Source organism: Mobula birostris, chromosome 6, assembly GCF_030028105.1.
Source record: "Mobula birostris isolate sMobBir1 chromosome 6, sMobBir1.hap1, whole genome shotgun sequence".
Classification (NCBI taxonomy): Eukaryota; Metazoa; Chordata; class Chondrichthyes; order Myliobatiformes; family Myliobatidae; genus Mobula; species Mobula birostris.
In genome coordinates, this window is record NC_092375.1 from 103,036,716 (window position 1) to 103,062,998 (window position 26,283).

The window sequence follows — 26,283 nt, forward strand, 5'->3', positions numbered from 1 at the left end:
CCCCCAACCTTTGTGTCACCAGCAAACTTACTAACCCATCACTCCGCTTCGTCATCCAGGCCATTTATAAAAATAACAAAGAGAAGGGGTTCCAGAACAGATCCCTGAGGCACACCACTGGTGATCGACCTCTATGCAAAATATGACCCGTCTACAACCACTCTTTGCCTTCTGTGGGCAAGCCAATTCTGGATCCACAAAGCAATGTCCCCTTGGATCCCATGCCTCCTTACTTTCTCAATAGTCCTTGCATGGGGTACCTTATCAAATGCCTTGCTCAAATCCATATATACTACATCAACTGATCTGTTTCATCAATGTGTTTAGTCACATCCTCAAAAAATTCAATCAGGCTCGTAAGGCACGACCTGCCTTTGACAAAGCAATGCTGACTATTCCTAATCATATTATGCCTCTCCAAATGTTCATAAATCCTGCCTCTCAGGATCTTCTCCATCAACTTACCAACCACTGAAGTAAGACTCACTAGTCTATAACTTCCTGAGCTATCTCTACTCCCTTTCTTGAATAAAGGAACAACATCTGCAACCCTCCGATCCTCTAGAACCTCTCCCGTTCCCATTGATGATGCAAAGATCATCGCCAGAGGCTCAGCAATCTCCTCCCTCACCTCCTGCAGTAGCCTGGGGTCCAGTCCCGGCGACTTATCCAACTTGATGCTTTCCAAAAGCTCCAGCACATCCTCTTTCTTAATATCTATATGCTCAAGCTTTTCAGTCTGCTACAAGTCATTTCTACAATCACCAAGATCCTTTTCAGTAGTGAATACTGAAGCAAAGTATTCATTAAGTACCTCTGCTATCTTCTCCGGTTCCATACACACTTTTCCATTGCCACACTTGATTGGTCCTATTCTCTCAAGTCTTATCCTCTTGCTCTTCACTTACTTGTAGATTATCTTGGGGTTTTCCTTCATCCTTCCGCCAAAGCCTTCTCATGGCCCCTTCTGGCTCTCCTAATTTCAATCTTAAACTCCTTCCTGTTAGCCTTATAATCTTCTAGATCTCTATCATTACCTAGCTTTTTGAACCTTTCGTAAGCTCTTCTTTTCTTCTTGACTAGATTTTCAACAGCCTTTGTACACCATGGTTCTGTACCCTATCATCCTTTCCTTGTCTCATTGGAACATACCTATGCAGAACTCCACACAAATATCCCCTGAACATTTACCACATTTCTTCTGTACATTTCCTGGAGAACATCTATTCCCAATTTATGCTTCCAATTTCCTGCCTGATAGCCTCACACAGCAGGTTGTGATGAAATTCCTTGCCTAGAGTAAAACCATTCCCCTCCTCTGTCTGTCTATCACACTCCTCAGCTGGATCCACCTGACTTGCCAGCTTTTGTTCCACACCTTCGGCTCACCCTTTATACTCTCCTCTTTCAGTCCAGGTGAACCCAAGATGATCACTGTGCATTCCCCTTCTCCAATGCTGCCTGGCCTGTTGAGTTCCTCCAGGAGTTTGGAGGCATTAAATAACTGCAGATGCCGCAATCTGGAGTAACAAAAAACCTGCTGGAGGAATAATTCAGCGTGTCACCTCACAGATGCTGCTGAGTTTGCTCCAGACCACTCAATTATGCCAACTGCTCTCTTCCATTAGATTGCAGCCCGCAATTCAGTCCCAGAATCCTTCACTTCATACATAAAACACTCAAACCTCGATTAGATTGCAGCTTCTAAATCCTGCTCACCCATTATAATTTAAGCTCTCAACACTGTTTCCCTTGCCTCCTGCCTGGTTCGTTGGTTGACTTACTGATAGCAGTTTGATCATTCACGTTGCTCTCTGAAACAGCTATCAGGTGGTGGAAGGAACTGCACGAAAACCTTGGTCCTTTTCACCTGCCACATTGCTAAGCTCCTTGAACCACAGAGCGCTAACAGCACAGAAACAGACCCTTCAGCCCATCTAATCAATGCCCGACTGTTATTCGGCCTAGTCCTATTAACCCGCCTTCCACACCCCTCCCATCCACGTACCTATTCAAACTTCTCTTAACTGTTGCAATCGAACCCACATCCACCGCTTCCACTGGCAGCTCCTACCACACTCTCACCACTCTCTGAGTGAGGAAGTTCCTCTCATGTTCCCCTTAAATATTCACCTTTCACCCTTAACCCATGACCTCTAATTCTAGTCTCGCCCAACCTCAGCGGAAACAAACTGGTTTTCACTAATCCCATATAAAACCCTTAAATCAGTGTACCCATTAAATTTCCCCTCGTTCTCCGATGCCCCAGGGAACAATATCCTAACCTATTCAACCTTTCCATATACAGTAAGTCATATGGCTGTCTCTCTCGAATGGTCATCAATAAGCCCCAGCTTCCACACAGCTAACAACCAGGAGAATGATTTCGCTTCAGTCTGCAACGATGCAAGAATGAGGCACAAACAGCCCTGTCCTATCCCCTGCCCGTGAGCTAATTCAGATCACAGCAAAGAGCGATAAAGAATTGGCTTATTTACACGGTCGGCCTGGCGAGGTCGAGCAGAAGCCGCCGCCTTCAGAGCGCTTCGGTCGCGGGTTGCCGTGGAAACCGGGCCTGGTTGGCGGCGCTTGTCATTGACGGTGATGTCATCCAGCGGCCGGCGGATGGCTGCGGGCTCTGCAGTGCAGCTGTGAGAGGAAGCGGATCAAGTCAAAATCTGGTCGCCAGGTTCAACGGCAGCCTTTGTGGTCGGAGCCCCAGTCACAGTTGTGACTCCCACACTCACGCGCGCAGATTTAAGCTTCTGTTAAATGACGGAATTAAATATCTTTGCCCTATAAGGTGGATGGCGAGGCCCCTCTCTCACACACGACATGATTCAATATAACGTGGAACTGAGGGACTTACAGTGTGTTGCATACATTTTGTGATTTTCCTTGCGCCCAGAGAAGTCGAGAACAGATGCACCTTTCTGGCTACCTCCAGGATTTTCATCCCTGTGCCATCTGCAGGTCTGCTCTGGTCACACTTAAAAGGGACTTGTCTAAGCAGGTCACCAGCTGTGAAGTCTGGTGCTGGGAAGCTACTTCTCATCCACCAGAGCTCCTCAACAGGTACCCACCGAGGACCATAGTGAATCCACAACTTAGGGCAAAAACAAACAAGCTGCTGGAGGGAAATGGCTTCAACATTATGGTTGGAGATCTGGATTGAAAGAACAAGAGGGGAGGTAGCTGGTGAGAGGGAGGGGTTGGATTGGGGTGATTGTCAAATGGATTCAGTTGGAAGGGGTGGTTGGAAAAGTCCATCTCTCTGCACAGATGCTGCCTGACACCCCCCCCCCCCTTCCTCCAGCATGTTTCATACTCCAGATTCCAGCATCTCATGTCTCCATTATGCAAACTCGGATTGTGCATCTTTAGAATTTTTTTTACCAAGTTATGTGGTGATATGACTGAAGTTTTCAACATATTCTGGTGAACTACTAGGATATGCAGAGAGAAACTACATCTACAAACGAGATTTTGCAAATTCTGGAAATCTTGAGCAACACACATGAAGTTCAAAATGAATTTATAATCAAAGTACATATATTCACCATATACAGCTCTGGGATTCATTTTCTTGTCGGCATTCACTGTAGGATAAAGAAATACACTAGAATGAATGAAAAACTGCACACAAAGACCGACAATGACCAATGTGCAAAGAAAGAAAAACCGTGAAAATACAAATATAAATAAATAACAGTGAGAATGTGAGTTGTAGAGTCCTAGAAGGTGAGCTGGAGCAACACACAAAAGACTGCGACTCCTCCAGCATCTAGTGCGAGAAACTACTTCTGCTAGTTGGCAAAGCGAGAACTGTGGATCAAGAACTCATACATAAAATCTGATAACCTTTTATATACAAGCATTTAAGACATATCTTGACCTGTACATGAATGAGCAGGGCATAGAGTATATTCAGTTAAAGCAGGCAAGTGGAATCGATAAAGATAGGCATGATGGTTAGCACAGAACAATGGGCCAAAGGGCTTGTTTCTATGCTGAAGGTCTCACTGGGGCCCATTTCCCATATTCCCTCTTCTTTGTAAATTGGCTTGCACCCTGTTTCCCACACATCTTGTAAACTCAGTGTAGGGACCTATTTTCCATGATCCTGTTAAACTCACTGGTGCTTGGCTCCCTTTAATCTAACCAGAGTACTGCTTGCCATGCTGTATGAAATGTGAGCTGGAATTTTAAATTATATTGGAATTGAAAACAATAGAAAAACCTACAGAATTTGGTGGATACAACCCAGTCCATCACAGGAAAAGCCCTCCCCACCATTGAACACATCTACAAGGAACATTGCCGTAAGAAAGCAGCATCCATCATTAAGGGTCCCCACCATCCAAGCCGTGCCCCCTCTTCCTGTTGCTGCCATCGGGAAAGAGATGCAGGGGCCTTAGGTCCCACATCACTAGGTTCAGAAACAGCTATTATCTTACAACCATCAGTAACTTCACTCACCACAACTGATGCCATAACCTACAGACTCGTTTTCAAGGACTCTACAAATCATGTTCTCAGAATTACTCATTTTCTATTTGCACAATTTGTCTTCTTTTGCACATTGGCCACTTTTCAATTTTTGTCTGTGTGTAGTTTTTAATTGTTTCTATTGTATTTCTTTGTTCTACTGTGAATGCCTGCAAGAAAATGAGTCTTAGGATAGTATACGTTGACATACATTTACTTCGATAAAAAATTTACAAATTTTGAAATTTCAGCAGCCATAGTCCATTCGATAACCTGGAAAATTTGCCAGACCAGCTTTATCAAACTCTTGAAAGTTTCTGGATTGTTGGAATTTAAGTGATATCTACAGGAATGATATCAATAAGACTGAAAAAGTACGGAGAAAATCTATAAGGATTTTGCCAAGACTTCAGAACATGAGTTACAGGGAATGGACATGAACCAGCCAGGACTTCTTTTCCTGGAGCATGGGAGAATGAGAGGAGAATTGATAGAAATGGACAAAATTATGAGGGGTATAGATAGGGTAAATGCAAGTAGGCATTGAGTTTGGGAGAGACTAGAACAGGAGGTCATTGGTGGTGGTGGTGGTGGTGGTGTGTGTGTGTGTGTGTGTGTGTGTGTGTGTGTGTATGTATGTGTGTGTTTGTGAACATGTGTATATACACATGCCTATTTAAAGTTAGTTGCTCAATTAGTACTGCTACCACCTCGGGCACCAATAGTTGTCAATTTGATACACAAGAGCCAGACCTCAAGCATGTAATCTAAGCCGACATCTTAATGTGGCATTTGAAAGCATAGCGATATCTCTGTATCCCTGGGGCACAGGTTGCAGTCACTTCAGCTGCTGACGTCCAGGTCTCTGTGTTAATGGGGAAGCAGGAACAGTGCAAGGGTGGGGGGGGGGGGCTTGGAAATATGGTCAGGGAATGGCCCTGCGATTGACTATAATGACTAGGCGTCAGGAACTATCAGTGCCTCAACCTCCAATGAGTTAGTCAGGGGACCGAGTTCAAGAGCCACGAGGAAATGTTGCAGGATGCAATGCGATATGTAGGAGAGAAGCGGTAGACTGCTTTTATAGTAGGTTAAAAGTTGGCACAACATCACGGTCCGAAGGGCCTGTACTGTGCTGTAATGTTTTAAGTTCTCTATAAAATTCTGGTCAGATCACATTTGGAGTATTGTGTTTGGGTCTGGTCGCCAGAGGAACATAAGACCATAAGCCATAGGAGCAGAATTAGGCCATTCAGCCCATCGATTCTGCTCCACCATTCCATCATGGTTGACCACAAAACCCACTCAACCCCATACACCTGCCTTCTCGCCATATCCTTTGATGCCCCGACTGATCAGGAAACTATCAACTTCTGCCTTAAATATACCCACGGACTTGGCCTTCACAGCAGTCTGTGGCAGAGAATGTCACAGATTCACTACACTTTGGCTAAACAAATTCCTCTTTACCTCTGTTCTAAAAGATAGTTCCTCAATTTTGAGGCTGTGCCCTCTGGTTCTGGATACCCCACCATAAGAAACATCCTCTCCACATCTGCCTTATCTAGTCCTTTCAACATTTGGTAGGTTTCGACGAGATCCCCATGTATTCTTCTAAATTCCAGTGAGTACAGGCCCAAAGCTATCAAACGTTCCTCATATGTTAACCCCTTCATTCCTGGAATTATCCTTGTGAACCTCCTCTGGACTCTCTCCAATGACAACACATCCTTTCTGAGATATGGGTCCCAAAACTATTGACAAAACTCCAAGTGCATCCTGACTAGTGTCTTATAAAGCCTCAACATTATCTCCTTGCTTTTATATTCTATTCGGCTTGAAATAAATGCTTTCTTTACCACAGACTCAACCTGTAAATTAACCTTCTGGGAGTCTTTCACAAGGACTCCTAAATTCCTCTGCATTTCTGATGTTTGAACCTTCTCCCCATTTAGATAATAGTCTGCACTATTGTTCCTTTTACCAAAATGCATTATCATACATTTCCCAACACTGTATTCCATTTCCCACTTTTTTGCCCATTTTTTCGCCCATTTTTTCAATTTGTCTAAGTCCTACTGCAATCACATTGCTTCCTCAGCACTACCTACCCCTCCACCTATCATACACAAACTTTGCCACAAAGCCATCAATTCCACTATCTAAATCATTAACAGACAATGTGAAAAGCACAGTCTCAATACTGACCCCTGAGGAACACCAGCAGCCAACCAGAAAAGGCCCCTTTTATTCCCATTCACTGCCTCCTGCCTGTCAGCCATTCCTCTATCCATGCCAGTATCTTTCCTGTAATGCCATAGGATTGTATCTTGTTAAGCAGCCTCATGTGTGGCACCTTATCAAATGCTTTCTGAAAATCCAAGTAAATGACATCCACTGCCTCTCCTTTGTCCACCCTGCTTGTTACTTCTTCAAAGAACTCTAACAGGTTTGTCAAGAAAGTTTTCCCTTCACAGAAACCATGCTGACTTTGGCTTATTTTATCATTAGTCTCCAAGTAACCCCAAAATCTTGTCCTTGATAAGCATTTTCCCAAGCACTGAAGATAGACTAACTGGCCTATAATTTCTTTTGTTTTGCCTTCCTCACTTCTTAAAGATTGGGGTGACATTTGCAATCTTCCAGTCCCCCCACCGGACCATGCCAGAATCAAGTGATTCTTGAAAGATCATGACCAATGCATCCGTTATCTCTTCAGCAACTTCTTTCATGACTCTGGGATGTAGTCTATTTGGTCCAGGTGTCTTATCCACCCTAAAGGCCTTTCAATTTGCCTAGCACTTTTTCTTTTGTAATAGCAATGGCACTCATTCCTGCTCCCTGACACTCACGGACCTCTTTCACAGTGATGACAGATGCAAAGTACCCATTAACTTCATCTGCCATTTCTTTGCCCTCATTCCTACCTCACCAGCATCATTTTCCAGTGGTCCAATATCAACTCTTGCCTCCCTTTTACTCTTTATATAACTGAAAAAAATCTCTTAGTAACCTGCTTTATATTATTGGCTAGTTTGCCCTCATATTTCTTCTTTTCCCTTCGTATAGCTTTTTTAGTCGCCTTTTGCTGGATTTTAAAAGATCCCCAATCATCCAATTTCCCACTCACTTTTGCTACCTTATATGTCCTTTCCTTGGCTTTTATGCAGTCCTTAACTTCCCTTGTGAGCCACAGTTGCCTACCCCTGCCATTTGAGAACTTCTTCCTCTGTGGGACTTATCTATCCTGTGCCTTGTGAGCTTTTCCCACAAACTTCAGCCACGTCTGCTCTGTTGTCATTCCTGCCAGTATTCTCCTCCAATCCACCTGGGCAAGCTCCTGTCTCATGCCTCTGTAATTCCCTTATTGTCGGAAGGATGTGGAAAATTTTAGAGGGGGTGCAGAGGAGATTTACCAGGATGCTGCCTGGATGAGAGAGCATGTCTTATATGCTGAGTGAACTAGGGCTTTTCTCTTTGTAGCCAAGACGGATGAGACATGACTTGATAGAGGCCAATAAGATGATAAGCAGCATTGATAGAGTGAACAGCCAGCACCTTTTTCCCAGAATGGAATTGACTAATATGAGGGCATAATTTTAAGGTGATTTGTGGGAAGTATAGGGGGAGGTCAGAGGTACATTTTTCAAGCAGGGAGTTGGCGGGGGGGGGGTGGGGGGCTTGAAATGTGCTGCCATGGGTGGTGGTAGAGGCAGATGCATTAGGAACACAATAGACTTTCAGATAGGCACATGGATGAAAGGAAAAGGGAGCCCTTTTTCCCTGGATGAAAGGAAAGGGGAGCCCTTTTTCCCTGGATTTTCCCTGGAGAGACTGATAGATTTATAATGTCATAGAATAGTGTGAGAAATGGGTCATTTGGCCCAACACATCCAGCAGAAATTTGTGCTGAATTTAACTGATATTATCTGCGTGCAACTGGAGCCTGCATTCACTGGAACTTTGAAGAATGAGGGAAGATCTGACTGAAACCTATTGAATTTGAATTTCCAAGCTAATATCTTTTCTGTAATACCATGGGCTCTTACCTTGTTAAGCAGTCTCATGTGTGGCACCTTGTCACAGGCCTTCTGAAAATCCAAGATTCTCCCTTGTCATCCTACTTGTAATTTCCTCAAAGAATTCTAACAGATTTGTCAGGTAGGATTTTCCGATCCACTGATTCTCCTTTGTCTATCCTACTTGTAATTTCCTTAAAGAATTCTAACAGATTTGTCAGGTAAGATTTTCCGATCCACTGATTCTCCTTTGTCTATCCTACTTGTAATTTCCTTAAAGAATTCTAACTGATTTGTCAGGCAAGATTTTCTCTTCAGGAAACCATGCTGACTTTGGCCTATTTTGCCATGTGTCTCCAAACACCCAAAAGAACATCCTTAATGATCAACTCCAAGATCTTCCCAACTACTGAGGTCAGGCTAACTGGCTTATCATTTTCTTTATTCTGCCTTTCTCACTTCTTGAAGAGTGGAGTGACATTTGCAAATTTCCAGTTCTCCAGAACTGGAAAATCAAGTGATTCTTGAAAGATCATTACTGATGCCTCCACAATCTCTTCAGCTACCTCCTTCAGAACCCTTGGGTGTAGTCTATCTAGTCCAGGTGACGTGTCTACCTTCAGATCTTTCTGTTTCCCAAGCATCTTCCCCCTATTAATAGCAACTACATTCCCTCTGTTCCCTGACTCTCTTGAACAGCCAGCATTCTACTTGTGTGTTCCACAGTGAAGACTGATGCAAAATACTCATTTTGTTTGACCGCCGTTTTTTTGTCCTCATTACTACCTCTCCTGTGTCATTTTCCAGTGGTCCAATATCTATTCTTACCTCTCTTTTACTCTTTATATATCTGAAAAAAACTTTTGGTATCTTTTTTTTAATTATTGACTAGCTTACCTTTATATTTCATCTTTTCCCCCCTTATGGCTTTTTAGTTGCCTTCTGTTGGATTTTAAAATTTTCCCACTAATTTTTGCTCTATTATATGCCCTTTCTTTTGTTTTTATGTTAGCCTTGACTTCCCTTGTCAGCCACGCTTGCATCATCCTGCCTTTAAAATACTTTGTCTTCTTTGGGATGTATCTATTCTGTGCCTTCCAAATTGCTCCCAGAAGCTCCAGCCACTGCTACTCTGCTGTCAGCCCTGCTGGTGTTCAATGCAAGTCAACTTCTGCCTCTGTAATTCCCTGTTTTCCACTGTTATACTGATACATCTGACTTGAGCTCCTCCCTCTCAAATTGCAGGGTGAATTCTATCACATTATGATCACAGGCTCCTAAGGGTTCATTAAGATCCCTAATCCAATCTGGTTCGTTACACAACACTCAATCAAGAATAGCTGAACCCCTGGTCGGCTCAACTGTAAACTGCTCTAAAAAGCCAATTTATATTCTACAAATTCTCTCTCTTGGAATTCAGCACCAACCTGATTTTCCTAATCTACCTGCATAATGAAATCCCCCATGACTATTGTAACATTGTGCTTTTGACAAGGTTTTTCTATCTCCCATTGTCATTTGTAGCCCACATCCTGGCTACTGTTCGGATGTTTGGAGGCCTGTATAAAACTTCCATCAGGGTCTTGGCAGTTCCCCTTGCAGTTTCTTAACTCTACTCACAAGAAATTTTTAGAGGTGAAAATGATGGGGAATTTTTTCACTCAAGAGGCTGGTGAGTGTGTGGGAAGTGATGCCAGCAGAGGTGGTGGATGCAGGCTCTATTTCAACATTTGAGAGCTCACATGCAGCTCGTTCTATGCTCTTATGACACTGAGTGAAGGTTTCCCCTCATATTCTCCTTAAACTTTTCAACTTTCACCCTTAACCCATGACCTCTAGTTGTAGACCCACCCAACCTCAGTGGAAAAAGCCTCCTTGCATTTACCCTATCTATACCCCCTCATAATTTTGTATACCTCTATCAAAAATCCCCCTCAATCTTCTACATTCTGAGAAATAAAGTCATAATCTAGACAATCTTTCCTTATAACACCAGTCCTCCAGTCCCAGCAACACCATTGTAAATTTCCTCTGGATTCTTTCAACCTTAATTACATCTTTCCTATAGGTCAGTGACCAAAACTGCACACAATACTCCAAATTAGGCCTTACCAACATCTTATACAACTTCAACATAACTTCTCATCTCCTGAACTCAGAACTTTGATTTATGAAAGCCAATGTGCCAAAAGCTTTCTTTATAACCTTATAAGTCTAAGTCTACCTGTAAGTCTATAAGTTTATAAGTCTACCTGTGCGGCGACTTTCAGTGAACTATGGACCTGTATTCCCAGATCCCTTGGTTCTGCCACACTCCTCAGTGCCCTAACCATTCACTATGTAAATCCGACCCTGGTTGGTCCTACCGAAGTGCAAAATCGGCATTAAATTCATCTGCCATTTCTCAGACCATTTTTCCAGCTGCTCCAGATCCCGATGCAAGCCATGATAGTCTTCCTTGCTGTCCACTACAACCCCAGTTTTGGTGTCATTCACAAATTTGCTGATTCAATTAACCACATTATCATCTATATCACATTGTGTCATTCACAAATTTGCTGATCCACATTATCATCTATATCACATTTGTGTCATTCACAAATTTGCTGATCCAGTTAACCACATTATCATCTATATCACATTGATATAGATGACAAACAATAAGAGAACCAGAACCGATCCCTGAGGCACTCCAGTAGTCATAGGCCTCCAGTCAGTGAGGCAACCATTTATTACCACACTCTGGCTTCTCCCACAAAGCCAATGTCTGATCCAATTTACTACCTCATCTTGAATGCCAAATGACTGAACCTTCTTGGCCAACCTCCCATGTGGGATCTCATCAAATACCCTACTAATGCTGATGTGGACAACATTTGCTGCCTTGCCTTCATCCACTTTCTTTGTAGCTTCCTCGAAAAACTCTATAAGATTGGTTAGAAATTACCTACCATGCACAAATCCATGCTGACTATCTCTAATCAGTCCCTATCTATCCGAATACTCATATATCTGGTCTCTTTGAATTTTTTCCAAAAACTTTCTCACTTCTGATGTCAGGCTCACCGGCCTATAATTTCCTGGTTTATTCTTAGAACCTTTCTTGAACAACAGAACAATATTACCTATACTCCAATCCTCTAGTACTTCATCTGTTGCTAAGGATGACTTAAATATCTCTGCTAGGGACCCTGCAGTTTCTGCACTTGTCTCCCACAGGGTCCACAGGAATACCTTGTCAGGCCCTGACAAATTCCTTAATTTTCCTCGAGATAGCCAACACCTCCTCCTCTGTTATCTGTAAAGGGTCCATGCCTCGCTGCTGCTTTGCCTCACTTCTATAGATTCTCTGTCTGTCTTCAAGTATGTACAGATGCACAAGATTCATTTAAGATCTCTCCCGTCTCTTTTGGCTCAATGCATAGATTACCACTCTAGTCTTCCAGAGGACCAGTTGCCCCTTGTAATCATTTTGTTTTTAACGTATCTGTAGAATCCCTTAAGACTATCCTTCACCTTGTCTGCTAGGGCAACCTCATGCCTTCTTTTAGTCTTGCTGATTTCTTTCTGAAAAAAGGAGGGAGAGAGAAACCAGGGAATTATAGACCGGTTAGCCTAACATCAGTGGTGGGGAAACTGCTAGAGTCAGTTATCAAAGATGTGATAACAGCACATTTGGAAAGCGGTGAAATCATCGGACAAAGTCAGCATGGATTTGTGAAAGGAAAATCATGTCTGACGAATCTCATAGAATTTTTTGAGGATGTAACTAGTAGAGTGGATAGGGGAGAACCAGTGGATGTGGTATATTTGGATTTTCTAAAGGGTTTTGACAAGGTCCCACACAGGAGATTAGTGTGCAAACTTAAAGCACACGGTATTGGGGGTAAGGTATTGATGTGGATAGAGAATTGGTTGGCAGACAGGAAGCAAAGAGTGGGAGTAAATGGGACCTTTTCAGAATGGCAGGCAGTGACTAGTGGGATACCGCAAGGCTCAGTGCTGGGACCCCAGTTGTTTACAATATATATTAATGACTTGGATGAGGGAATTAAATGCAGCATCTCCAAGTTTGCGGATGACACGAAGCTGGGCGGCAGTGTTAGCGTGAGGAGGATGCTAAGAGGATGCAGGGTGACTTGGATAGGTTAGGTGAGTGGGCAAATTCATGGCAGATGCAATTTAATGTGGATAAATGTGAAGTTATCCACTTTGGTGGCAAAAACAGGAAAACAGATTATTATCTGAATGGTGGCCGATTAGGAAAAGGGGAGGTGCAACGAGACCTGGGTGTCATTATACACCAGTCATTGAAAGTGGGCATGCAGGTACAGCAGGCGGTGAAAAAGGCGAATGGTATGCTGGCATTTATAGCAAGAGGATTCGAGTACAGGAGCAGGGAGGTTCTACTGCAGTTGTACAAGGCCTTGGTGAGACCACACCTGGAGTATTGTGTGCAGTTTTGGTCCCCTAATCTGAGGAAAGACATCCTTGCCATAGAGGGTGTACAAAGAAGGTTCACCAGATTGATTCCTGGGATGGCAGGACTTTCATATGATGAAAGACTGGATGAACTAGGCTTATACTTGTTGGAATTTAGAAGATTGAGGGGGGATCTGATTGAAACGTATAAAATCCTAAAGGGATTGGACAGGCTAGATGCAGGAAGATTGTTCCCGATGTTGGGGAAGTCCAGAACGAGGGGTCACAGTTTGAGGATAAAGGGGAAGCCTTTTAGGACCGAGATTAGGAAAAACTTCTTCACACAGAGAGTGGTGAATCTGTGGAATTCTCTGCCACAGGAAACAGTTGAGGCCAGTTCATTGGCTATATTTAAGAGGGAGTTAGATATGGCCCTTGTGGCTAAAGGGATCGGGGGGTATGGAGGGAAGGCTGGTACAGGGTTCTGAGTTAGACGATCAGCCATGATCATACTGAATGGTGGTGCAGGCTCGAAGGGCCAAACGGCCTACTCCTGCACCTATTTTCTATTTCTATGTTTCTAAAGTGTTCTCTCACATTTTTTACACTCCTCAAGTACCTCAATTGATCCCACCTGCCTATTCCTGCTATGAACCTCCTTTTTTTTCTTAGTCAGGACCTCAATATCTTTTGAAAACCAAGGTTCCCTAAACCTGTTATCTTTACCTTTTATTTTGACAGGCACGTACAAGCTTTGTACACTCAAAATTTCACTTTTGAAGGCCTCCCATTTACCAAGTACACCTTTGCCAGAAAACAGCCTGTCCCAATCCACACTTGCCTAACCCTTTCTGATGCCATTAAAATTGTCTTATCTCCAATTTAGAATCTCAACCCCAGGACCAGACCTATCTTTTTCCATATTTACTTTGAAACTAATGGCATTGTGATCACTAAATGCAGAGTGTTCCCCAACACAAACCTTTATCACCTGCCCTGTCTTATTCCCCAGTAACAGATCAAGTATTGCGCTTTTACGTACCAATTAAGGAAACTTTCCCGAACACATGTGTCAAACTCTATCCCATCTAGTTCTTTTACAGTATGGGAGCCCCAGTCAATATGTGGAAAGTTAAAATCACCTACTATAACAACCTTATGTTTCTTGCAACAGTCTGCGATCTGTCTACAAAGCGTTCCTCTACATCCGGCAGACAGTTGGGTGGTCCATAGTATAATCCCATTAACGTGGTCGTACCTTTCTTATTTCTCAATTGCACCCATTATGCCTCACTAGACGAGTTCTCCAGTTTGTTCTAACTGGACACTACCATGACATATCTAGAAGTTTCTTAAATGCCCTTAATACATATGCCTCCACCATCACCCATGCACCCACTGTACCCTGTGTAAAGAATTTATATCTGACATCTCCTCTATACTTTCCTCCAATCATCTTATAATTACGCCCCCTCGTATTAGCCATTTTCACTTGGGAAAAAGGTTTCTGGCAATCTATGCCTCCTTTAAATGATCCCCCTCTTCCTTAAACCTATGCCTTCCAGTCTTCAGCACTTAAAAGTCAATGAGCCAAATAGAAGGTTAAAAGATTATGAGCAGCATAGATAGACAACATTTTTCTCTGAGGGTTGAAAGTCTAATACCAGAGGGCATGCATCTAAGGTAAGAGGGGGTCATTTCAAAGGAGATGAGTGAGGCAAGTTTTCTCACATATAGAGTGCTTGGTACCTGGAATGCGCTGTCAGGGGTTATGGAGGTTAGTACAATCGAGGCACATAACAGGTTCTTAAATAGGCACTTGGATATGCCGAGAATGGAGGAATATAAACAATGTATAGGGCAGAAGGGATTAGTTTAGTTAGTTATTTAATTACCAGTTTAATTAGTACGGCACAACACCATGGGATGAAGGGCCACTGTTCTGTTCAACTATATCCTGTCAGTAGATAGTCTTGTATCAGTGGACTCAGCCAGCTTCATCGTGGGCACACGTGTCACCACCATCAAAGACTCTTCTCAAGGTGGTACCTCAAGAAGATGGCATCCATCGTTAAGGGGTGGCAAGACTTTTCGAGCGCATGTGCCAAAATTGACAATAATCTTCTAAAAAAAAGGTCTTCTCACATGCAATGGTAATTTTGAGTAGAGATTATAATTAATGAATTAGTAACAATGATTATGGACTTTTATAGGAAAAAAGATGAGTCACGTTGCTTATTTACATGTCTGCATTGCTTACATTTTTAATAACAAATGACAAACAGAGACAGATTGAAATAAATGAACCATTTTAGAAAACCTGTACAATAATTATTAATATTAATCTTTTAAAAAGACAAATGTGAACATGAAATTATAAGCTTTAAACACAAGAGCTTCTGCAGGTGCTGGAAATCCAGAACAACACACACAAAAAGCTGAGGGAACTCAAAGGGTTAGGCAGCATATGCGGCAAGGAATAAACAGTTGACCTTTTGGGCTGAGACTCTTTGTCAGGACTGGAAATGAAGGGAGAAGAAGCCAAAATACGAAGATGTGGGAAAGGGAAGGAGTACAAGCTGGCAAGTGATAGGTGAGACCAGGTGAGGGGGAAGATGGGTGGGTGGTGGAGGGGGTTGAAGTGAGAGGCTGGAAGGTGATAGTTGGAAGACGTAAAGGACTGAAGAAGGAGGAATTTGATAGGAGAGGACTGTGGACCATGGGAGAAAGGGAGGGAGGAGGGGAACCAGAGAGAGGTGATGGGCAGATGAGGAGAACAGGGATAAGAAGGAAGCCAGAATGGTGAATGGAAAAAGCAAAAGCAAGGGGAGGATGAGAAAAAGTCAGAAAAATCGATGATCATGCCATCAGGTTGGAGGCTACCCAGATGGAATATGAGGTGTTGCTCCACCAACCTGAGTGTCACTTCATCATGACTATAGAGGAGGCCATGGACCAACATGACAGAATGGGAATGGGAACTCTAATTAAAGAGGGTAGCCAACAAATTATAAGTTTTAGTGCATATTTGTGAAAGGTCACGAAAAGGACAATAAACACTCTTCACACTCTGGTCTTCACCCTCTCCGCACTAATCCTAACCTCACCATCAAACCCAAAGATGCGGGGTGGGGGCTCTAGTAGTCCAGCAGACTGACTTCTACTTTGCTGAGGCCCAGCATCAACTCTCAGACACCTCCTCTTACCCCTCAAACAGGACCCCAGTAAGGAGCACCAGGCCATTGTCTTCCACACAATCACTGATCCTATTGACTCTGGGGATCTCCCATCCACTGCCTCCAACCTCATAGTTGCCACACCTCCCGTTTCAACCTCCTACCCAAGATCCACAAACCTGCTTGTCCAGGTAGACCCACTGTTTCTGCTTGTTCCTGCCCCAGAGAACTTGTATCTGTATACCTCGACTCAGCTTTACACCCCCTAGTTCAGTCCCTTCCTAAGTACGTCCATGACACATCACACGCTCTTGAACTTCTCAATGATTTCAAGGTCCTAGATCCCGATCATCTTATTTTCACCAGTCCCTATACACTTCCATCTCCCATCAGGATGGCCTCAAAGCTCTCCATTTCTTTCTGGACACCAGACCAAACCAGTTACCCTCCACCATCACTCTCCTCCATCTGGCAGACTGGCCTTCACTCTCAATAATCTCTCCTTCGGCTCCTCCACTTCCTTCAAACAAAAGGTGTCGCCGTGGGCACTTGCATGGGTCCCAGCTATGCCTGCCTTTCTGTTGGCTATGTGGAACAGTCTATGTTCCAAGCCTACACTGGTGACTGTTCCACACTTTTCCTACGCTATATCGACGACTGCGTTGGTGCTGCTTCCTGCACCCATGCAGAGCTTGTCGACGTCATCAACTTTGCCTCCAACTTCCACCCTGCTCTCAAATTTACTTGTCCATTTCTAACACCTCCCTCCCCTTTCTTGATCTCTCTGTCTCTCTTCTGGAGACAGCTTATCTACTGATGTGTATTGAAAATCCATGGACTCTCAGAGCTACCTGAACCATAGCTCCTCTCACCCTGTTACCTGCAAAACACCATCCCCTTCTCTCAATTCCTCAGTCCCTGCTGCATTTGCTGTCAGGATGAGGCTTTTCATTTTAGCACAAAGGAAATGTCCTCCTTCTTCAAAGAAAGGGGCTTCCCTTCCTCCACCATCAATGCTGCCCTCACCCCCATCTCTCATTTTACGCATGTCTGTCCTCACCCCGTCCTCCTGCCAACCCATATGGGATAGAGTTCTTCTTGTCCCCACCTATCACCATACCAGCCTCCTTCCAGCACATAATTCTCCATAATTTCCACCAACTCCAATGGGATCCCACCACAAAGCACATCATTCCCTTCCCCTGCCCCGCCCTCTCACCTTCTGCTTTCCGCAGGGACTCCGTTGTCCATTCCTCCCTCCCCACTGATCTCCCTCCTGGCACTTATCCTTGCAAGTGGAACAAGTGCTAAACCTGCCCCTAAACCAACTCCCTCACTACCATTCAGAGCCCCAAACAGTCCTTCCAGGTGAGGTGACACTTCACCTGTGAGTCTGTTGGGGTCATTTATTGTGTCCGGTGCTCCTGGTGTGGCCTACTGTGTATCAGTGAGACCCGATGTAGATTGGGAGACCATTTCGATAAGTACCTATGCTCTGTCCACCAGAAAAATTAGCTTCTCCTAGTGGCCACCATTTTAATTCCACTTCCCATTTCCATTCCGACATATCAGTCCATGACCTCCTCTACTGTTGCAATAAGGCCACACTCACGTTGGAGAATCAACACCTTATGTTCCAGCTGGGTAGCCTCCAAGCTGATGGCATGAACATTGATTTCTCGAACTTTCAGTAATGCCCCCCTTCGCCATTCTCTATCCCCTTTTCCCTCTCTCACCTATCTCCTTGCCTGCCCCTCACCTCCCTCTGGTGCTCCTTTCCCTTCTCTTTCTTCCATGGCCTTCTGTCCTCTCCTATCAGATTCCCCCTTCTCCAGCCCTGTATCTCTTTCACTAATCAATTTCCCAGCTCTACTTCACCCCTTCCCCTCCCAGTTTCACCCATCACCTTGTGTTTCTCCCTCCCCTCCCCACACCTTCTTACTCTGACTCCTCATCTTTTTTTCTAGTCCTGCTGAAGGGTCTCGGCCCAAAACATCAGTTATACTCTTTTCCATAGATGCTGCCTGGCCTGCTGAGTTCCTCCAGCATTTTGTATGTTGCTTGAATTTCCAGCATCTGCAGATTTTCCCTTGTTTGTTCTTTATTATTATTCACTTTATTATGGACAGGGTTTATGGAATCGAGGGTCACACATGCCATAGGTTCACCATCTCTGCTCTGGAACTTGCCCAATTCTCATTACTATCTCCAGGGGTCTGAAGACACACACTAAACGTTTTAGGAAGAGCATTCTCCCCTCTACATTCGATTTGTGAATGGTCTGTGAAGCCATGAACACTATTTCCCTTTTGCATTATTTACTTATACTGTAACTTATAGTAATTTTTATGTATTGCACTGTTCAGCTGCCATAAAACAACAAATTTCAGGTCACCCGTCGGTGATAATAAACCTGATTGTGATCTACCTTGTCATCATTCCTTTGCGCTGATTAAGTTTTCCAATCAGAACACCCAGACCACCCCCAGTAACCGAGTTACCTTTTCTTGATGAGGTCAATAGCTGATCCGATCAGACCGTCCTTCATTTGCTGAAGGGTCACACCGTAGGCAGACAGGTCGGCGGCTGCTTCAAGCAGGAGGGTGGGGCAGCAGGTCGACTGGGTTTCGGTGGCTGAGCTCCTCCCTGGGAGACTGGCATCCCCTTTGCTGACTTCCTCATGCTTGCTGCTGGCCTCTGAGCCGCCAAGGGGGACGGCCACTGTGTGCAGGGGAGAGCTGGGAGCTGGACCTGTGCAGACGGGTAGGGCGTGGCAGTCTGTACTGGGGCTCGCAGGAGGAGGAAGAGAGGAGTGGTGGTGAGGGGGGTCCCCACTGTGTGATGGCCCAACTGGGGGATTCCCCCCCTTGGTGAGACAGGGGCCTGAGAGAGACCTGGGGGTCCCGTTGGAGCCCCTCAGTATCCCCTGACTCTTCCCTCTCATCCTTTTGAACTCCTCGAAGGAGGGGATGTGGGTGCGGGTGGGCCGACGGCTCCCGCTGGGAGCTTGCAGAGTTGGCGGCCCCCTTCCCATCCCCTGAGAACCGGATGCTTCAATCCTGGCCCCCTCTTCTTCAGGGAAGAGAGCCCGTGCCAGGTCAGGGCTACTGTTCTGCCGCCGTAGCCGCAGCCTTCTCGAGGCCTCCTCCATTACCTGAATGGGGCTGGTCGGCTCCAAAACCGTGTCTGGTGAGGGTGCTCCCCCTAGAGGCTTTGCTGGTGGGGGCCGGGGACAGAGAGGCCTACTGGCCTCTTCGGCAGGCCTGCTGTTCTGTAGCCGGAGCCTCTCCCTCAGGACACGGATGGTCTCACCACCCCCAGTCCCCTCCGCCACTGCGAGGAGGGGCTGCAGCGAGGCGCTGGGGAGACGGGGCATCTCCCTTCCCTCTGCAGGCACTCCTTTGACACCCACCCCCTGCCAGAAGCCTGGGCCCAGGGGATCTGCCTTGTGGTGGGAGGCTGAAGCCTGGTGGAGCTCCTCCAGACTCCTGGAGGACCTGACATCTGGCAAAGATGGCTGTCCGGCTCCCAGACTGCGCTGGGACCCCTCGACTGGGCCGTTCAGAGAGGATCCTTGGCTCTCACCCTCACCAGTTCTAGCGATCCCCTCTGATTTGGCTGGGCCTGGCTCCAGGAGGTCAGAGTGGCCGGGTTGGTCGTCCCTGCGGCAGCTGATGTCCATGCCGCTGGCCGCAGCAGAGGCTCCCAGCAGGTTACATAATTCGGCATTCAGGTCCGGCATGGGGAGCTGATGTGTCTCATCTCAGCTGTGGAGTGGTGGCCAAGTGTACTGTCAGAGAGAGAGAGAGAGATTGGGGGAGAGGGAGATTGGGAGGGGGGAGAGAGTGGGGGGAGAGGGAGGGAGGGAGAGAGAGAGAGAGAGCGAGAGGAGAGAGATCAGGGAGAGAGTGTGGGGAGAGATTGGGAGAGAGAGAGTGGGGAAGAGAGAGAGAGGGGAGAGAGTGGGGGAGAGAGTGGGGGGAGAGAGATGGGGAGAGAGAGAGGGTGGGACAGACAGAGAGTGGGAGAAAGAGAGAGCGGGAGAGAGAGGAAGAAAGAGCGAGAGAGAGAGTGAGGTATCAGGAGAAAGAGTGCAGCAGAGAGTTAGTGAGTGAGACAGAGAGAGAATGACAACGTGAGGCAGAGAGAGACAGAGAGTGAGTAACAGAGCAGGAGAGAGCAGGCAATGCAGAACCAGAGAACAAGGCACAGAGAGAGGGAGAGAGAGAGAGAGAGAGAGAGAGGCAAACAGGCAAACAGAGAGGGGGAGAGAGAGAGAGAGGGAAAGAGAGGGAGGGAGACAGGGGGAGAGAGAGGGAGAGTGGGAAGAGAAGAAAAGGGAGAGAGAGTCAGGGAGAAAGTGAGAGAGAGAGAGAGAGAGAGAGAGAGAGAGAGAGACCTGTTACTCCTGTCATCATTCAGTGGTACCACAGAAAGAGTATAAACCGTAATGACATTATAGCAATATACACAAAATCTTGGAGAACTCAGCAGTTCCCTCGTTCCCTATGGAGGGAAATAAACAGTCAGCTTTTTGGGCTGAGACTCTTCATCAGGACTGGAAAGTAAGGGGCATAAGATTGTGATTCTGACCCACCCACCTACCTGCTCACCTGGTCTCACCCATCACGTACTGCCCTGCTCCCCCCCCCCCCCCCACCATCTTCTTATTCTGGCTTTTTCCCCTTTCTTTTCCAGTCTAATGAAGGGTTTCAGCCCGTAATGTCCACTATTTATTCCCTGACCTGCTGAGTTTTGTGTGTGTTGCTCTGAGTTCCCAGTATCTGTTGAACCTCTTGTGACTTGCTACTCCAGAGGTATGCCTACCCTGACGGAATTTGAATCTTCTCCTCATCAGGAGCTTGGTGAGGGGTCCTCTCTCACTGCTCCCTCTCTCTGATCTTGCCCTCCTTCCCCTCCTCTCAACTCATTCTGACACTTCACCCTTCCTTTCCCATCCCGATTAAGAGACTCGCCTGAAACGTTGACTGTTTATCTCTCATTGTTGCTGCCTGACCTGCTGAGCTCCTTCAGAATTTTGTGCAGGCTGTCTGTATTTCCACAATCTTGAGGATCTGCAATATCCTATCTACAATAAGTTTAGGTTGGCAGTTGGTTTATAATTGTCACATGTACAGTGAGAGAACATAATCGTGCATGCCAGCCACATAGATCATTTGCAAACATCAGTACATCCAGTGAAACCCAGAACAATGGAGCCAGACTGCAGTGTGGGCAGACCAGGTAGATTGAGAGATCAAAGGTCCATCTTTAATGTACATGAGATCCGTTCTAGAGTCTGATTGAAGCTGTCTTTGAGCCTGTTGGTGCATGTTTTCAAGCTAGAGGGAAGAGGGGAGAAGAAGGAATGGCCAGGTATGAAGGATCTTCGATGATGGCACACGAACTGTCTGGCAGAAGGCTGCAAGCAAGCAGTTCTGCTGTCTGGATCATTGAATTCTTATGTGGTTTAAATCACTTGAATCTGCTGGCTAGATTTCTGCCTATAACCCACTCCTGTTTACTCTAAAACATTGGAGGAAATTAAATTGCAAATGAAGTGAAGTACGGGAAACCAAAGATGTCTTACAAAGACGCAAATCGACAGCAGAGGAATGAGTCAGACCTGTCGGAAGCCCAAGACACAATGCATGTGTGGAGGTGGTTGATAATGATTACGTTGCGTTTGCTACACAAAGGAAGAGGATGATACACATATTGCAGTTAAGTATGAGGTACATGATGTACTGGAAGGATAAACACACTGAGAGTCAGAATAATAAGGGGTTTGCGATCACTGTAAGGAGATAAACTGCCAGGACTGTTAGCTTATCTCTTTCGATTAAGTGAATTTATGAAGGAAGTAATTGAAGCTCTAAAAAAATCATTAGACCATAAAAGATACTGTAGGTGCCGGCTGGTGGTGTAGTGGTATCAGCACCGGACTTCGAGACAGGTGGTCCCGGGTTCAAATCCGGGCGGCTCCTTGCACGCTTTCCATCCATTCTGGGTTTAGCAACTCAGCCTTATAATGGCAAAATGCTAAAGGAACAGCAAGGTTGCAGCCCGATGCGCCACAGGGCACGGAGAGGTATAACGACAACATACCGTAGGAGCAGAATTAAGCCACAGCTGTCTGTGGCAAGGAGTTTCATAGATTCACCACCCTTTGGCTAAAGAAATTCTTCTTCATCTCTTTTCTAAACAGACACCCCTCTTTTGTGAAGCTCTGCTCTCTGGACCTCAACTCCCCCACTATCAGAAACATCCTCTCCATATCCACTCTAGCTAGGCCTTTCAATATTTGATAGGTTCTAATGAGATCCCCCCCTGCCCCATTCTTCTAAACTCCAGTGATTAAAAACCCACAGCCATCAAATCTTCCTCATACATTAACCCCGTCATTCCCGGAATCATTCTCGTGAGCCTTCTCTGAACCCTCTCCAATGTTAGCGCATCCTTTTTTAGATAAGGGGCACAAAACAGCTGATAATAGTCCAAATGCGGTCTGACCCATTATCCTATCAAAACCTCAGCATTACATCCTTGCTTTTATATTCTAGTCCCCACACTGGCTGTAGATGCTAAATGCTGGAAGATCACTGGTACATAATGAAGGTCGATTGGATAGACAGATGATGTAACTATAGATGAACCAACCTGACATAGGTGAAGGGCAAATTCACAGGATCATTGCACAGAAATAGGCCATTCGTCTCACTGAGTCTGTGTTGACCCTCAGCTTACCGGAAATTAGAGTCACAGAGCACAGGGCACAAATCAAGCTCTTCAGCCCATCTAGCCTCTGTCAAACTGTTGTTCTACCTAGTCCTGTCATCCCACACCTGGGCCATAGCCCTCCATACCCTTCCTTTCTTTTCCAATCTTTTTATTCATATCAAAATGTTAAACATAACATAATATTAATACAAAGCTATTGGGATTACATTATTAATAATTAGCATATAAAAATATAAACTCGTTAACACACGGATAGTAACCTCCCAAAGTCTTGCAAATACGAATACAAATATAAGTTTAAAAAATATAAAAATAGCATAGAAAAAGAAAAGAAAAAAAGAACTAAACTAAACAATAGTAAACAACCAAACCAATAAAAGAAAAAGACATGGGCTGCTATGTTATGTCAGATAGGACCATAAGTGTCATTAACTCCACTTCTCTCTCTCCGTATGTTTGAAATTAATAGAATAGATTTGGAAAAGGTCAAATTACATCATATGGAAGTGTTGAATAAATGGCCTCTAAGTCTTTTTGAATTTAATAGAAGGATCATAAATGACACTTCTAATTTTTTCTAAATTTAAGCACAACATAGTTTGAAAGAACCAATGAAATATAGTGGGAGGATTACTCCCATAATAATCCTGTATGTGAAAGATGTCACTCTGAGGTAGCTTCTTTAACTCATATGTTTTGTCATGTCCTTTTGAAAAAAAAAATTGGAAAGATATCTTTGATATTATTTCGCAAACAACAGGAATTCTGCAGATGCTGGAAATTCAAGCAACACACATAAGAGTTGCTGGTGAACGCAGCAGGCCAGGCAGCATCTGTAGGATTAGCAATGAACAAACAATACGATCCTGAACTAATGAAACTAAAACTGGTGATATTAAATGAACTTCAGCAGACTTAAAGCAAAGTAGAGCAGAGTTAAGTGAATTCTAATGTAACTAAGTGAAGTAAAGGGTCAACAAAAGATATCACACCCGGCAGTCTGCAGCTTTAAAACTAATCAGAATAAAGCAAGAATACGTAACTTATTCCCTTCACTTTTACCACGCACCCACAAACATGACTGATGACCATAGTAAACATTATAAATGCGGAACAGAGAATACAATGCAGACTGAAAACAGATGCATAACTCCTACATCCCAGTCACCAGATATTAAACTATACTAATTACAACTACATACTACCAAAACACGGGAGGCATGAAATGTTAAGGTTCACACGTCTCATTTTTTCTTCTTCTGCCAGACAAGTCATTTAACACTCATGTCGGCCAGACGTTACCGGCTCAACTACATCACAGTACAGAAGGTTTGCTCCACCCTTTTAAACCGATGTGATATCAGCAGTCTTTAAACCATTTTGTACCACTCCTGCAGCCATGAAAACTGCAATATGACGGTCAGAGCCATCACAATGTTCTCCTCTGCTTTCATTAGCAGCCCAGGATGTTCTTTATCCAAGACTTATCATTTATATGTATTGAATACCTTCTCTCACCCTTTAAGCATGCACTCTGACATCAGATATTTCATCCCAGCAAAAAAAATGACATCAGCTCTCTACCCTGTCCATGCCTCTCATAAACTTATAAACGCTTGCCTGCTTCCCCTCAGCACCTGGTGCACCGGGAAAGCCATCCCCAGTCTGGACATCCCCAGTCTGATTATTCCCAGACTGACCATCCCCAGTGTGACCATCCACAGTCTGAGAATCACGGTCTGACCATCAACAGTCTGACCATCCCCAGTCTGACCATCCCCAGTCCGACCATCCCCAGTCTGACCAACAACAGTCTGACCATCAACAGTTTGACCATCCCCAGTCTGACCATCAACAGTCTGACCGTTCCAGTCTAACCGTCACCAGTCTGATCATCTCCAGTTTGACTGTCCCCAGTCAGATCATCCACAGTCTGACCATCCCAAGTCTGACCATCAACAGTCTGACCATCCCCAGTCTAATCATCCCCATCTGTTCATCCCCAGTCTGACCATCCCCAGTCTGACCGTCCCCAGTCTGATCCTTCGCAGTCTGAATATCCCCAACTGACCATCCCTAGTCTGACCATCCCCTGTCTGATCATCTCCAGTCTGATCATCCCGTCTGATCATCCCCAATCTGACCGTCCCGAGTCTGTTCATCCCCAGACTGAACGTCCCCAGTCTGACCATCCGCAGTCTGATCATCCCCAGTCTGATCATCCCATGTCTGATCATCCCCAGTCTGACAATGCCCAGTCTGACCATACACAGTCTGATCGTCCCCAGTCAGACCATCAACAGTCTGACCATCCCCAGTCTGATCATCCCCTGACTGATCATCCCCTGTCTGACGATCCCCAGTCTGACCATCCCCAGTCTGACTGTCCCTAATCTGACCATCCCCAGTCTGATCATCCACAGTCTGGCAATCCCCAGTCTGACCATCCCCAGTCCGACCATCCCCAGTCTGACCAACAACAGTCAACAGTCTGACCGTTCCAGTCTGACCGTCACCAGTCTGATCATCTCCAGTTTGACTGTCCCCAGTCTGATCTTCCCCTCTCTGACGATCCCCAGTCTGACCATCCCCAGTCTGATTATCCCCAGTCTGACTGTCCCCAGTCTGACCGTCCCCAGTCTGACCATCCTCAGTCAGAACATCCACAGTCAGACCATCAACAGTCTGACCAGCCCAAGTCTGACCGTCCCCAGTCTGACCATCCCCAGTCAGACCATCAACAGTCTGACAATCCCCAGTCTGATCGACCCCAGTCTGATCATCCCCTGTCTGATCATCCCCAGTCTGACCATCCCCAGTCTGATAATCCACAGTCTGATTGTAACCTGTCTGTCCGTCCCCAGTCTGACCGTCCCCAGTCAGACCATCAACTGTCTGACAATCCCCAGTCTGATCATCCCCTGTCTGATCATCCCCAGTCTGACCTTCCCCAGTCTGACCATCCCCAGTGTGACCATCCGCAGTCTGAGCTTCCCCAGTCTGACCATCCCCAGTATGTCCTTTGGCAGTCTGACCGTCCCCAGTCTGATCGTCCCCAGTCTGACCATCTCCAGTCTGACCATCCCCAGTTTGATCATCCCCCGCCTGATCATCCCCTGTCTGATCAGCCACAGTTTGATCAACCCCAATCTGAACATTACCAGTCTGACCATCCCCAGTCTGACCATCCCCAGTCTGACCGTCCCCAGTCTGTCCGTCCCCAGCCTGACCATCCTCAGTCTGATCATCCCCAGTCTGATCATCCCCTGTCTGACAATCCCCAGTCTGATCATCCCCAGTCTGACCATCCCTGGACTGATCGTCCCCAGTCTGATCATCCCCTTTCTGATCATCCCCTGTCTGACAATCCCCAGTCTGACCATCCCCAGTCTGATTGTCCCCAGTCAGACCGTCCCCAGTCTGACTGTTCCCAGTCT

The 26,283-nt window shown here is 45.4% G+C and overlaps 1 protein-coding gene across 1 annotated transcript in view; it reads right to left on the reverse strand.

Annotated features, from left to right (window-relative positions):
• The window catches only part of arhgef49 (Rho guanine nucleotide exchange factor 49), a 211,559-nt gene that overhangs the window by 42,506 nt on the left and 142,770 nt on the right, over nucleotides 1-26,283 (reverse strand). The window contains exons 2-3 of the mRNA XM_072259729.1: nucleotides 18,607-19,895; nucleotides 2,499-2,649 (exon numbers count right to left, since the gene is read on the reverse strand). Coding sequence (XP_072115830.1) covers nucleotides 2,499-2,649; nucleotides 18,607-19,847 — 1,392 coding nt within the window. The 5' untranslated portion in view covers nucleotides 19,848-19,895. The remainder of the gene's footprint in view (nucleotides 1-2,498; nucleotides 2,650-18,606; nucleotides 19,896-26,283) is intronic.